The sequence below is a fragment of the Lithobates pipiens genome, unplaced genomic scaffold, assembly GCF_037356315.1.
Source record: "Lithobates pipiens isolate NorthernLeopardFrog02 unplaced genomic scaffold, aLitPip1_a1.2 Scaffold_8, whole genome shotgun sequence".
NCBI lineage: Eukaryota > Metazoa > Chordata > Amphibia > Anura > Ranidae > Lithobates > Lithobates pipiens.
Genome location: NW_027507903.1, coordinates 417,140,269 through 417,156,295, shown reverse-complemented (window position 1 = coordinate 417,156,295; position 16,027 = coordinate 417,140,269). Strand labels below are relative to the sequence as shown.

At 44.9% G+C, this 16,027-nt stretch overlaps 1 protein-coding gene across 2 annotated transcripts in view; it reads left to right on the top strand.

The window, feature by feature from the left end:
• The window catches only part of FCHSD1 (FCH and double SH3 domains 1), a 197,955-nt gene that overhangs the window by 69,915 nt on the left and 112,013 nt on the right, over positions 1-16,027 (top strand). Inside the window, exons 4-5 of one of the 2 annotated variants that reach the window (XM_077474234.1) lie at positions 3,071-3,144; positions 15,670-15,814. In XM_077474234.1, the coding sequence (XP_077330360.1) occupies positions 3,071-3,144; positions 15,670-15,814 (219 nt within the window). The remainder of the gene's footprint in view (positions 1-3,070; positions 3,145-15,669; positions 15,815-16,027) is intronic. The other variant, XM_077474235.1, reaches the window with a different exon arrangement.

Genomic DNA, 16,027 nt, shown 5'->3' with positions numbered 1-16,027 from the left:
TAAGTTCATACCAGATGACGGGGCCAGCGACGCCTCCTTCACTGGTCCCAGCTACCTGGAGCCACGCTCAAAATTAAGGGACTTTCCTCCGTGTGTGTGGGCGAGTCCGTTCATTTCAAAAGTTTGGCGGATAGTCCGGCGGACTAAGTCCGCCAGACCTAGTCTGCCGCAAAAGTACCGTGTGTGGGCAGGTAGCTCGTTCGGGAAGTCCGGCGGACAGTCCGGCGGCTTTTCCGCCAGACTAAGTCCGCCGGATAGTCTGATACGTGTGTACGCGGCATAAGAATCCCTATTTGCAGAAGACCACCTGTCTTTTCACCAATTTTGTTTCAATTTAACATTGAAGATTCTTTTCTTTATCAGTATAGAGTAGAACATTTCCTACATCCGAAATGGGTATACGACAGAATAAAATATGCTTTAGGCTGCATTAATTTTAGTGTGACCCTTTAATAGGAGCTTGTCATTTGGCTAAATGCACCCTTTTCTGCTGTAAATTTATTATGGAATTTAGCATATCTGGTACATTCATCTGTTTTTCACATCATTAAATACAAATTGTACTGGCTTAATCCAAATTGTGCTAGCTAACCTGCAGAGTATATGCCTACAGTTCTGCTCACAAGTTTACATAACCCTTTTCAAGTTTTCAGAATGTTAACCATTTATTTCACCAACACCCTGAAACTGCATATGCCAAACCCCCTAGACATTCCTCAAAACTTGCTAAGTTTGGAGAGAGTTGACAGCTTATAAAGAGAAGCACACTATCTCCACTGTGAAGCATGGAGGTGGCTCACTGTTTGGGCTACAGGGTCACATGGAATTTTAATCAAAATAGATGGCAAGATGAATAAAGCATGTTAGAAAATAAGTGCACAAAATTGCATCAACCCAGAAGCTGCATATAGTGTGCCCTTGGACTTTTCAAACTGAAAATCATCCAAACGTCATGCCAAATCCACCCCTGTGGCTGCATCAGAAAAAAAGGCTATGATCTGCACATTCTTGAGCCACTTTAGGGAGATTTTAAACAGGTTTCCCTGCTAGACCGCAAGACCTGGGATTTTTTGGCCAAAAAGTGTAGCTTTACCACATGAGAAATGAAAACGCTCGTCCACAGCTACCACAAAAGAATGCAAGCTGTCATAGATACAAGGTGGAAATATGATAACTAAGGCTTTGTACTATTCTCCAATGCAAAATCAACAATTTGAATCAAATTAAACACTTGTCTAATCACTCAAAAAGCTGCATTGTACACATTCTGCCAGGGATATATTGACTCATGAGCACATCTGTATAAAATGATAAATGGCTAGAGGAGAAGTAAACCTTTCACAAACCTAGGCAATGGCCACTGGTCATATAATGGAAAAAGGACAGAGGTTGGCATTGGCGATCATTGGGTTAATACTCTGGATATAGGCAGCTGAAGCCACCAATAAAATAAAAGGACTAATAGGGATGCTTTGATCTGGGGTTAATGCTTTTCGAAAAAGGTTTGGATTCTGTCTCTAAATTTGAATTGCTTTGTGGCTTCAACTAACAGTAACCTTTACTAATGTTTGCTTTATGGGAGTAGAGCTGTTCTCTAACATTTTAAATACTTTACACCTGTATGATTGTTGGAACTATAGACTTAATTTCTATGTAATTTCCTGGAAAGGTCTTTAATACTGGGGTTTAGAGTTGCATGCTAATCAGTTTATCTGGGGTGGCATACAGAAACAAGCAACTTTTGATGCAAAAGCAGGATGTTTTTTTCTTTTCGGTAGGTTAAAGAGGAAGTAAACCCTGATGGGTTTACTTCCTATTTCATTCCCTGCAAAGCATAATGGACTACTATGCATCGCATAGTAGCCCATTATGTGTCACTTACCTGACACAGGAGCCAGCGAAGTCGCCGCTGTCCCCTGTAGTCCGCCGCATCCATCTTGCTGGTGGCGTCTCGCAGCTCTGCCGCTGTCATTCGGCAAAGCCGCGATGTCACTCCCGCGCATGCGCACGGGAGTCGACACGCGCGGCAGCTCCATTCTTGGAAATGCCGCGCTCAGTGCGCCTGCGCGCCGCTGTCTACGGCGCATGCGCCATAGACAGCGGTGCCCGTTTTCGGGCAAATATCTCCTAAACCATATAGGTTTAGGAGATATTGCTTGGACCTACAGGTAAGCCTTAATCTAGGCTTACCTGTAGGTCAAAGTGGTTTGTAAGGGTTTACAACCACTTTAATATATACATGTATGTGTAAAAAAAAAAAAGAAAAAAAAAAAAAACTCTCCAGAATATTCATAGCAGCTGGCCATTGGCAGGTCTGTTCTTTTTCCTTTCAGTAAAGTTGTATGCCCCTTTCACACGGGCTGTCCAATGAGGTTCACCTGTCAGTTTTTCAGGCAGACCTAATCGGACCTTTCAGTCTCTTCTATACGGACACCTGCCAAAAACAGGGATGGTGGTCGTATTCCCCATCTGTTTGATGGATTGGATGGAAGCTGTCAGGTGGTCCATTACCATCTGATTTCCCCATAGAGAGTGGGACTGTGTCCACTCGGCATAGCGGACAGGGACCTGTCATCCGCCTGTTCCGTGGGGATCAGCGGAGAGATCCCCCACTGAGCAAATGGATTCTGCTTAGTGGAGGCTCCCGTGTGAAACGGGCCTAACAGAGAATCTTGCTGGTCTTACTACTGAAGTGGAATACTCTAGTTCAGAGGTTTCTGCTGCAACAGATTTCAAATGTGATTAAACTTATTTTCAAATGTACTGTAGATTCAGCAAATCTAGTATTCTTGAAATGTTTAGACTTACCGTAGTTCTGCAGGTCATGGGTGACTTGTGTTCTTGTGTGAACTGTTACTGGTAGTCGACACATCCTGTTTGGATTGAACCAATATTTGTATGACCAATGCTGACCTCTGAGTCCGCTGGCACAGATCGGATGTGTAGTGGAATGTGTGTGCCTTGTGTCTGAGTGCAGAATGTGGCAGACCAATGTTAGGACAGAGTGTTCCAGTAAATATCAGGAATAGACAGAGGCCATCTGTAAACATATTATTTTTCTGACTTTCAGGCTCTACAGAGACTTGCAAGTCAATATCTTAAGAGAGACTGGCATCGTGGGAAGAATGAGACTCGGGAATGCAGGTATACAGGCCAGCTATAAATTATCTGTTTAGCCTTCGACTCTGGCCCAACAGTGTTCAAGAAATTATCATCCAACACATATACAGAACAGTAAGCCTTTTTCAACACGCTTTAGTTCCTTCAGACTAAGCCTGACATTTCTGTGTAATAAACAAGTGTTGGCACCAAAGGATACTATCAATAGTAAAAAGTGAGTGCAGCTGCCCCTTTTTTTTAAAGTGGAAAAACCACCTTGCAGATGGGTATAAAGGTGAAGTGCTTTCTCTTTTCCACTTCTTTACCTCATTCCTTGTCCCCCTCCCCCCCTTTTCCCTGACCCTTTCTCTCCCCCCCCCCCCCCCCCTCTCCTTTTTTTTTCCCCCCCCCCCCTTTTTGTTGCTCTCGAGTAGCCAGGGCGATGGACTCCATAAAAATTGTATCAATAAATGCTAAGGGTCTGAATATCCCAGAGAAGAGACGTGTCTTGTTAAATGACCTCCGCCAAGCACACGCGGACATTGCCTTTATCCAGGAAACGCATTTTAAACAAGAGAAGTACCCGATCCTTAAAAACAGATTCTTTCAGACTGCTTATCACTCCACTAATCCCTCTGCCAAGTCTAGAGGGGTCTCCATCCTCATATCAACTAGTCTCCCCTGGCAATGCCAAGCAGTATTAGGAGACCCGGAGGGTCGCTTTATGTTCATCAAAGGTTTAGTGGGAACTACCCCTCTTACACTAGCCTCCGTTTACGCGCCAAACGAACATCGGGGTGCCTTTATAGCGAGGGCCCTAGATAAACTTGGAGATTTTACTACGGGTCAGCTGATCCTTGGGGGGGACTTTAATGCCCCGCTGATCCCCGCTTCGGACACGTCCTCGGGACTCTCTTCAATTCCCCCACTACATAGAAAACGCATAACGAATTCCCTACACAAGGCCCAATTGGTGGATGTATGGCGCTTAACGCACTCTGGCGAACGTGACTACACGTTTTACTCGCACACCCACAAATTGTACTCTAGGATTGATTACTTCCTGATACCTCATGATCAACTGCACGCGGTAAAAAACGCCTCCATTGGCCATATTACATGGTCGGACCATGCCCCCATTACCTTAGAATACATACTGACAGGGAACCATAGGGCGGACTCTAGATTTTGGCGGCTGAACGAGGGCCTTATCCAAGTCCCTGAGCTTGTGGCTGAAGTTTCAAGGGCAATGTCCTTGTATTTTCAGGAGAACGCCACCTCGGACTGCGACTTGGGCATCTTATGGGAAGCGCACAAGGTGGTCGTCAGGGGGATACTAATCAGCCATGGTTCACGACTAAAGAGGGAGCGATCAGAACAGTTGACCAGGTTGCTGGCCACCATGTCCTCATTGGAAGCACGCCATAAACATGCCCCCTCTCGGTCACTTGAATCTGAGCTAGGGTCGGTCCGTAGGCAAATAACTGACCTGCTGTACTACAGAGCTAAAGCGGCACTCCAGCGCTGCCGACAGACTGCCTATGTGTCTGGCGACAAATGCGGTAAAACCCTAGCGAGAGCGGTACGGGAACAGAAACAAGCTTCCTACATCCCCTACATTACTAACCCGGACGGCCAAAGAGTCACCCTTCCTAAGCAGATTTCTGGCGAGTTTGGGCAATTTTACCGTATATACTCGAGTATAAGCCGAGATTTTCAGCCTCTTTTTTGAGGCTGAAAGTGCCCCCCTCGGCTTATACTCGAGTCATCGCTGTCTGCCCGCTCGATCAGCGTGTCGAGCAGACAGACAGCGGCCATTCTATAATTCAAAAGCCGCGCCTCCGGCTCCGCCTTCGCCTGTGATAGGCGGAACACTGAATTTCCCAGCAGCCTGTGTTCCGCCTATCACGGACATCGTATCATCCTCGTACTACGGACGAGGATGATACGATGTCCGTGATAGGCGGAACACAGGCTGCTGGGAAATTCAGTGTTCCGCCTATCACAGGCGAAGGCGGAGGCGCGGCTTTTGAATTTTACAATGGCCGCCGAGGCGCCGACGAAGAGGGCACGGGACGGAGGCAAGGCACGGCACGGGACGGGACGGGACGGAGGCAAGGCAAGGCACGACACGGGACGGAGGCAAGGCACGGGACGGAGGCAAGGCACGGGACGGAGGCTCGGGACAAAGGCTCGGGACACAGGTAGGCTGGACACACACACACACACACACACACACACACACACACACACACGGATGGAGACACACACACACACAGGGATGGATGGATACACACACACACAGGGATGGATGGATGGATGGAGACACACACACACAGGGATGGATGGATGGATGGAGACACACACACACAGGGATGGATGGATGGATGGAGACACACACACACAGGGATGGATGGATGGACACACACACACACAGGGATGGATGGACGGACACACAGGGATGGACGGTAAAATTGGACGGACACACAGGGATGGACGGACACACAGGGATGGACGGACACACAGGGATGGACGGACACACACACAGGGATGGACAGGCATGTCTCACCCTCGGCTTATACACGAGTCAATAAGTTTGCCAGTTTTTTTGGGGGTAAATTGGGGGCCTCGGCTTATATTCGGGTCGGCCTATACTCAAGTATATACGGTACTCTAAATTATATAATTTGACGTGTAACCAACCCTCCCACGCCGATATAGTTGACTACATCACGAATTCTCAAATGCCATCCCTGTCGGCAGACATAAGGGAAGAACTGGAAGCGCCTATCACTATGGAGGAGCTCCGTACTGCAGTCGGACATATGAAGCCTGGCAAAGCTCCAGGTCCAGACGGGTATCCGCTATCGTACTACAAGACCTTCCTCCACATCCTGGGCCCGCACATGATATCCTTCTTTAATGCACTTGGGTCGGGGATGCTCTTCCCTAGGGAAATGTTGAAGGCCCATATATCCTTGATTCCCAAGGAAGATAAAGACCTGACACAATGTGGTAGTTATAGACCCATCTCTCTACTGAATGTGGACCTGAAGTTGTTTTCCAAAATTCTGGCATCGCGCTTGGCGCGCCACCTCCAGTCTTTAGTGCATCAGGACCAAGTGGGTTTCATACCCAACAGGGAAGCCCGAGATAACACGATAAGAGTCCTCAACCTCCTCCACGTGGCCAATAGAAGGAGCTCTCCCTGTGTATTCCTGAGCACGGACGCTGAAAAGGCGTTTGACAGGGTTCATTGGGAGTTTATGCTCGCGGTGCTCAGACATATAGGTCTCGGAGATAGAATGTTCAATTGGATACGACAAATTTACTCGAACCCCACTGCGCAAGTGAAGGCGAATGGTATTCTCTCATCGCCCTTCGCTATTGCTAATGGCACGAGACGGGGGTGTCCCTTATCACCTCTGCTCTTTGCCCTTTCGCTGGAGCCTTTTCTGTGTACGGTGCGACTGAGTGCGGACATTCAAGGCCTTGTAGTTGGGGACATACACTGTAAGATCGCGGCTTACGCAGATGATCTGCTGTTTACTTTGTCCAACACCACAATCTCCCTCCCCAACCTTCTTAAGGAATTTGGCGTATACGGTGGTCTATCAAATTTAAAGATTAATTTTTCCAAGTCGGTTGCCATGGGAATTGCCGTACCTCCGCAAGCTGCGCTCGCCATGCAAACGCACTTTCGCTTTAAATGGACGAGTGAGGCGTTGAAATATTTAGGAACTCTCATCCCACCAGATGTTAGGCGTACTTTTTCTTTAAACTTCCCATCTGTCCTGACGAAGGCTCGAGTTTTGTTGGAGAGATGGAACAGTGGTTTACACTCCTGGTTTGGCAGGTGCAACCTACTAAAGATGTGCATTCTACCTAAATTTTTGTATCTCCTTCAGGCTCTCCCTATTCATATACCTCTGTCCTTTTTCAAGCAAGTCCACACGATGTTTGCCCGTTTTGTCTGGGCGAATAAAAAGCCCCGTATCAGCAGGTCCTATATTTCCCTTCCGAAAAGACAGGGGGGTCTGGCGCTACCGGACGTCAGGCGATATTACCTAGCCTCTCACTTGGGCCGCATTCTGGACTGGAGGTGCAATGGGCGCTCCAAGCTCTGGGTGGGTATTGAGCAGGCCCAAACGAACCTCGTGCTACAAAACACGCTTTGGTGTTATGATTCCATTTCTGGGGAGTTGAGGAATCATCCCCTTATAGGCACCACCCTGCGACACAGCCGTCAGTGCGCCTTTCGGCTTTCCCTTACATCAGCTTATTCTCCACTATATCCGGTGTTGGGCAACCCGGAGTTCCCGCCGGGAATGGAGCCTCATGAGTACGGTACTTTGAGGGAGGCTGGTCTAGACTACGCCTCGGCCTTCGTGATAGACGGGCGTTGGCCCTCCATAGCGGAACTGACTGCTGTGATGGGGAGTTTCCAACTTCCTTTCTGGAAGGCGATACGATTACATCATTTTCTCCACTCGCTACCCAATCCTAGAGGCTTCACCAGACCACCGACGGCATATGAGGCGTTGTGCTTGCATAATGACTCGATATCAAAAACCCTGTCCACCATGTATTCCATGCTGAGCAACGCCTCGTCGCCTCCACAGCTGACCTATCTTGCTGGGTGGGAAAGGGACCTCAACCGCACGTTCTCAGAGGCACAAAAACAGAAGATTATCAGCTGCGCCCTCCAAACATCCACATGTACCAGAATACAGGAAACAAACTACAAAATCATGACGCGCTGGTACCTCACACCCTCTAGACTGGCCAAGTGTTTCCCAGACACCTCAGACCGCTGTTGGCGGTGTGGGAGGGAGGAGGGCACTTTGCTTCATGTGTTCTGGTCCTGTCCCAGCCTGCAGGGTTTTTGGAGGGAGGTTAGGCGCATCACTCAGAAGTTCACGGAATACGAAATACCAGAGGATGCGGCTTTCTTCCTTCTTCATTTGACCGAAGTCCCACTCAAAAAATATAAAAGATCGCTGACCCGCCATTTGCTCAATGCGGCAAAGGCCTGCATACCCCTACGTTGGAAACAAACTTGCCCCCCCTCTGTGGTAGACTGGCTGAGGAGGGTGGAGGAGGTCGGTAAGCTGGAAGATCTGGTCCTTACGGCACAACACAAACATGAGAAGTATTTGGAAACCTGGACGCAATGGAAAATCTTCATCTATTCGGATGAAGGGATTGAACTGCTGACTTCCTAACCAAGCATGCACAGTCTCCATCTCTGCAGACCTAGATACACTGATTGTTCCCACACTCGCCCTGGCTGCTTTTGGCCTGTCTTTGACCTCCCCTCCTTCCCTTTCCTTCCACTCCATTTGTGTGTCTCCCCCCCCCCCCCCCCACATTCTGTTTCTATCCATTTTGCCGCTAATTTTCTCAGATAATGGAAAACGTAGGGATGGAGTCCAGCTACCTTCAGACTTAGATTAACCGGTTGACCTTTATATGCCAACAAGTTTTTTGCACTTGGCCTGCAACATAACGGTTTTATTGTATTTGAGCTGATGTTTAATGCCATGTACGATATGCGACTTGTTTTCACAGCTCGCACTTATGTTTATTTTCTATGTATCGCTGGGATTCCATCCCTTTGTTGGTGTTTAATAAAAATTGTATATTTGAAAAAAAAAAAAAAGGTGAAGTGCTAACTCAAATGACAATCATCTGTCCAAAATTATCCAGTCCAAAATGTGTACGTTCTGCAATAAAACCATTCCATAAATTATGACAAGGAAAGTCCTCAAACTATTTCAGTCACTATGGTAAAGGAAATGGGCGCAGTAATTGACGTTTTGACCATGCTCCACCATCAACAGTGTGAGAAATGCAAACTCACCAGAAACTAAATTGCATAAGCCTTGTATCAATTAAGGCCCGTACGATCTGACTTTTTGACAACAAACATGTGAATTAGCTGTTTTGGAGCAACATCCGACCATGTATGCTCAATCGGACAAACTTTTTCCGTTTTCATCTGACTTTTGTTGGCTGTGTGAACGGACAAACTTTCTGGCAACAAAGTCCGATGGAGCAAAGTCTGATCGTGTGTACAGAAAACCATAGGACTTTTGTACATAGTACAAACAGGCATGCTCAGAACCAATGCAAAAGATCAGACAACAATACAGAAGTTGACCAAAGGTGGCGGTAAAGAGCAGAAAAAACACATGATTTGGTGAAAGTTGGCTGAAAAAGTCCTGCTGTTTGTATGCAATACAAGTTCTCGGCCGACTCCCTTTGTACAAAAATCCACAGGAAAGTTTGTACAAAGTCCGATCGTGTGTATGAGGCTTTAGACTCCTTTGGTCAACAGTATATCTGAAGGGGATGGTTCACAGCTTCAGAGGTGTCTACTTACAATGATGTACCATACAAGCTCGGGAGAAGCATATTGAATGTCGTGCAGTAAGTTTTATTAAAACAGCTGTTTCAACAAGTAGATGGCAAATGCGGCAGTGCGCACTTACATTTAGCAGTGCTTGTAAGTCAGCACCAACATGTGCACTCAACGCCTCTCTAGGTTGTGGTGTGTGTTCTGAAACACTGGAGGTCGGGAACCAACAAAACCGGAAGTGACTTCAATACGGGTGGATGTGCGGCCTCAATGGATTTCGTGATCAACATGCCATCAGGTTTTAAATCTTCCTGATGACATGTAGATCTCTTTCAATGTTGGCTGCTCCTCTTTAGTAACTTCCATGGAATTTGTGGACATGTACAGATCAATTAGTCTACAGGGAGTTGTTGTGCAGGAGCGGTCAGTGCTGGAGAAGACTTCAGGTCAGTGTGATAGTGGAGATGGTTAAGGTTCTAAGATCATCAGATTGGAGGCCTGGGCTTTATGAATTTGTACTTTGAGGTGATTGTACAATATAATGCAGTTTACCAATCCTTAAATGCGGTGGCTGCTTTAGTTTTCTCTTCAGTTTTTTTTTTTCCCTTTATTTTCATTTGGTGATCTGACCAGTATCACTTATATACTACTGGAGAAACAATGGAGCTACACTTGGACAGCAGCGTTGTCAACCTGGAAAGAGGGTAGTGTTTAGCCTAGCAGATTTATGCTGGCCTTGACTTCTATTGACTTGACTAATAGGCTAAAGTTGTTTTTCATTACCTAAGCAGTTCCAGCAATTGTTTTATTGTATGTAAAAAAAAAAAACATTGTACGCACCCCTGTAAGTGGTAAATAGTTTGTCACAACCCTCTAATACCCCTTTTGCTGGACAGCTTGGTCTGATAAAGGAAGTTGAAGCTCAACGGGTGAAAATGAGAGCCTAAAGTACTGCAGCCACCACATCTAAATTGGTAAACTGCAATAGAATACTTGTGTTATTTTCAATACTGTGTTAATCTGTCTTGGTACAAATCTTCTGCACATTGTGCAGATCTAGTTTAACTGTATTGTATAGAGTTGTGAATCACCAAGCTACATTGTGAGGGGAGAACAGATGATCTTATTAGTAAGCTCCTGCTCCTTTTATTGTCCAATCGATTTTGATTGCTTGTATTAATAACTGCCATGGGTGTTTGGATTATAAAAATTTGCTGATCTTCCCTTTTTTTTTTTTTTTGGTTTGATCCAGTAAAGCCGGCCATAGGAGTGATTTTTGTGTTCTTCCGGCAGGGGGTGGGGGCAGAATGAGCCGTCCCTCTTAGAACACAGTGATTACTGCAATAATCGCATGTAAAAATCTGACAGGCTGGTTGTACCCAAGTTGATCGATCATCTTGGGTAAATTCAGCCTGCCCATACATGGTTTGAATCTCGACCAATCACTGCTGAACCAGCCAAGATTTAAACAGTCTATGTCCGGCTTTAGGGCTTGCCATAAATGGGGTTAAGTATGCACAATAACTTTTTTAGTAGTTTGACATAGTTTGAAATGGTTAAATAGTTTTTTTTTTCTAAGATTTATTTTAGCTGTCTTGCTTGTAAGATGCATGTACTTGGCAGCAGACGGGGGCATAATCGAGCAGTAAATAGATGCTTTGTACTTTGGCCGACAGATAAATCTGGCAAACACCGATCTTGTAATGAGAATCCGTCATAACACTGAAAGCAGCAGAGGATATTTTTATTGTGTAAAGAGAAGGCAGAAGAATACAGAGTGCTGGTTTCAATTAAGGTTTCGCAAGAGTGATGAATCATGCGTCACTAACTTGTGCTTCTGTACTTATCTTGGTAATTCTTTATATATGGAGATGTTTTGAGATTAAATGTAAAACTAGAGTTTTGAGTTGTGCAGATTTTGACCATTCCTGATGAAAGATGAAAATCACTGTGGGTGGTTCGGTCTGCCAACTCCCACCCAAAATCCTTCAATTGGGATATTGAAGGAACTTGGTAGAAATAGTTTAATCAAACAGCAACTGTATCCAATCAGATAGTAACTCTGCATTCACACCTGAGCGTAGCGTGTTTGAACGTTTTTACCGGCGTTTTGTCGCGCGACAACAAGCGTTTTGTCGCGCGACAACAAGCGTTTTGTCGCGCGACAACAAGCGTTTTGTCGCGCGACAACAAGCGTTTTGTCGCGCGACAACAAGCGTTTTGTCGCGCGACAACAAGCGTTTTGTCGCGCGACAACAAGCGTTTTGTCGCGCGACAACAAGCGTTTTGTCGCGCGACAACAAGCGTTTTGTCGCGCGACAACAAGCGTTTTGTCGCGCGACAACAAGCGTTTTGTCGCGCGACAACAAGCGTTTTGTCGCGCGACAACAAGCGTTTTGTCGCGCGACAACAAGCGTTTTGTCGCGCGACAACAAGCGTTTTGTCGCGCGACAACAAGCGTTTTGTCGCGCGACAACAAGCGTTTTGTCGCGCGACAACAAGCGTTTTGTCGCGCGACAACAAGCGTTTTGTCGCGCGACAACAAGCGTTTTGTCGCGCGACAACAAGCGTTTTGTCGCGCGACAACAAGCGTTTTGTCGCGCGACAACAAGCGTTTTGTCGCGCGACAACAAGCGTTTTGTCGCGCGACAACAAGCGTTTTGTCGCGCGACAACAAGCGTTTTGTCGCGCGACAACAAGCGTTTTGTCGCGCGACAACAAGCGTTTTGTCGCGCGACAACAAGCGTTTTGTCGCGCGACAACAAGCGTTTTGTCGCGCGACAACAAGCGTTTTGTCGCGCGACAACAAGCGTTTTGTCGCGCGACAACAAGCGTTTTGTCGCGCGACAACAAGCGTTTTTTAACTTCGGCTTTTTTTTCAGCCAATAGGAAAAATATTTTTCATCTGCTTATTTTTTCTTGAGCAGATACAGCGTCAAAATGCCCGTAGAAACGCTCGTTGTCGCGCTAAACGCTCGAATCGAGCGTTTCCATTAGTTTCTATGGGAATGAAAACGCCCAAATCAGCCCAATTCGCGCGACAAAAAAGGGTCCGGAACTTGTTTGAGCTTCAGGCGTAGGGCTTCAGGCGACATGGAGTGGAGATGTGAACCATCTCCATTGAGAATAATGGATTTTTTCCCCTCCAGCGTTTTGTAGCTTCAGGCGTAGGGCTACAAAACGTTCAGGTGTGAACGGGCTGTAAGGTGTATCAGTGGGTAAAATAGTAATGTGGTATCTCAGTTAAACATATTTATAACAGGCAAAAAATTTGATTTTTATGGTATCATGATCGTGAATAGGGCAGCAAAACATCCAAAGTATTGCCAAGGCCAATTTTTTTTCAGCAGTATGGGTACACATAAGCAACACTGTTGGGGACTGCATTAAGCACCGTGACTGTGCAGAGATTACAGTAGAATGGGGCAGGAGAGTGATGCTGAGCTTATTCATGTATTAACTATAGTTTGACTATTGTACTCGGATTATGTCAAAACTGATTAGGATAATCTAACAATGGATGGACCAAGGTTGTGCTGCTGAGGATCCCATGGAGGAAACTGGTAAATTGCCTATATATAATATATAGTATATTATCTGCAGCTGAGCCACATATTGGCGTCTGCTGTCTATAAAATGTGCTCTTCTGTTCATTTTTTTTATATATATAATCTGCCAGAACTGACCGATTTTGAAAAGCCAAGACATGATATCATGAAATTGGGGCTAAAACAGAAACAAAGGAGCAGTGAAGTTTTTAGTTGCACAGCACATGACATCCTAGAGGATTTATTGTTGTAATAGAACACATTATAGGTTTTGGAAAATTAAGCAAAAGCAAATGAATAAGCTGTAATTAAAGCAGAACTTCAGTCATTTTTTCCATCTATTAAATCATCTGCCTTTGTTTTAACTTTGGATAGTAAAACAATTTTTTTTTCTGCCAGTAAATGCCTTATACAGCCCACTTCCTATTTCTTTCCTGGTCATTAGCCTAGGCTTATGACATCATACATAGCTCTCTCTCTCGCTCACTCTCGTGAGTTTGCCATGGAGGGAGGATGAGTCATAAGAGGGCCAAAGAGCTGCAGAGCTGGAGGTATGTCTGTAAATCCAGGAAGTGAACAGGCAGTGGCTTCAGCTGCCCAGTTAAAATAGTTGCAGTCAGACTCGGTGGAGGGAGATTTCTGCAGCATATTTGGCAAGTACAGAATCACAGTATATATTAAATATGCACATTGGTTGGAGGGAAGCTTCAGAATGGCAAAGATTTTTTTTTTTACAAATGATGTGAGCAGACTGCAGTTCCTCTTTAAAGCGGTTCTGCACGCATAATAAAACATTTGCCCATTCTGTTGCCTCTAGTTCATATATTTGATAATGCCACCTGTTTTTTTTTTTTTTTTTTTGATTCACCTACCTTTTGTAATCCGTAGTAGTTTATTTTCATCCCCTGCGGCGATGGGCGGTCTCTTGCGGGGATCAGCATCATTTCCTGCTGAAGCCCGCACTGTCTCCTGGGATCTCGTTCAAGTAATCCCAGGAGACATTGCGGCTAATGCACCCGACATCTCGCGAGATTTCGGCTAATACAGGCATCCCAAGCAGAGGGGGTAGACATGAGATCTTAATGAATGAGATATAGATATATATATTTCACATTCACTGATCAAGTGTAATCACTTTATTTTAGTAACAAAAGTTTAAAACATGGTAATTGACTATGGTCATTAAGGACTTGCTGACATAATTTAGCTGCCCATAATTGGGGCAAGCCAAAGGGTTCACACACGTGCTGTAAGACCACTAGGGGCATGCACAGTGCGGGGGCTGTGATGTCTGCCGGCCACCTGAAATCGCTCCTGAGACAAAGGGTATCTGTCAATGTAAACACAGATCGCTGTTCTGTCAGGGGAGGATAGACAGATCTGTTCCTAGTGATTAGGAACAGTGATTGGTCTCCTCCCCCATTCACTACACGGCCCCCACAGTTAGAAACTCCTCCCGGGGGACATTTAACCCCTTGATCGTCCCTTAGTGTTAACCCCTTCCTTGCCAGTGACATTTACACAGTAATCCGTGCATTTATATAGCACTGATCGCTGTATAAAGGTCAATGGTCCCAAAAAACTTTCAAGTGTCTGATCTGTCCACCGCAATGCCGCAGACTGGGTAAAAATCACAGATCCCCCACCATTACTAGTAAAAAAATAAGAATGCCGGAAAGTAAAGCTATCCCCCATTTTGTAGATGGTAGAACTTTTGCGCAAACCAATCAATATGCTTATGTGGGGGTTTTTTTTTTTTTTTTTTACTAAAATATGTAGAATACATATTGGCCTAAAGAAATTAATTTTTTTTGGCTATTCTAGCAAAAGGTAAAAAAAAAAAAAAAATTCCAAATTTTTTTCTGTTTTATAGGGCAAAAAAATAAAACCGCAGAGGTGATCAAATACCACCCAAAAAGCTCTTTGTGGGAAAGACATACATTTTGTTTGAGTTCAGCGTTGCACAATCGCACAATTGTCAGTTAAAGCAACGCAGTGCCGTATTGCAAAAAATGGCCTCATTAAGGAGGCAAATCCTTTCGGTCTTTAAGTGGTTAAAGAAGATCCCTACTAAGAATTATTCACATTTGCATGATGGATAATACAAATTCTGGTTCAGAAAAGCAACCCATGTGAAAGAACACAAGAGAAATCACAATTAGGGCTGCCCCTTCTCATGTACTACCCTGCTAAAGTTGGAGCTTCAGTGTAAGATGAGCTATTGTCACAATGTAATGAATAGTTCAAACGGAAATAAGCCCAAGTTATTTTATTGGTTATACTTTTATGTAAATAATAAAGGTAACCTTAGGGGAAATATATTGAATGGCATTTCTCCCATTCCTTCATAAACTGCTAGTTGCTTGGCTATCATTCTGATGCATTACCATTGCTTTTTATATCCTTGACCTGGTACAAGTATAGACAAGGAATTTCAACACACATTGACAGCATGCATGTTCTGCATCACAGCCAGTCAACAACCAATTTTTAAGAGGCAGTCGCTGCACGTCTCGTGACGGGGTCACTTTAATGGCTTCTTTTTAACCTAAAAAGCAGTATTGTAATTTCAGTACTTTGTTAGGCATCAGTTCTTAACGCATGTTTCCTTGTCTAGTTTTTATTACAGATTACAACTTGTGTGTTGTCTCTCCTGTGTAGGAGTGTTTTCTCTGTGTGGAAGTCTATGATGGAGGGGACGGTTTTTATTGGACAGACGCGAGTCACTGCAGCTGACAATTATAGGAATGTCACTGCTGAAGCAGCTAAAACTGTTCGAACTGCAAAGGAGCATCTCCTGAAGAAGGTAAAAATATTTCTTAGTTCGCAAAGTGAATAACTACTTCAAAGCCAAATCATGTCATAAGTTGAGGAATAGTAATCAGATTTAGTTTATTTTATCTTTATGGGATGTATATAATGTAAAAGGATATAGTATTCTAATTGCTCAATAGTCCTGGGTCTTGTATTTTTCATTTCAAGATGTGCCGTTTACACTATATAGAGTTGGTCCACCCTT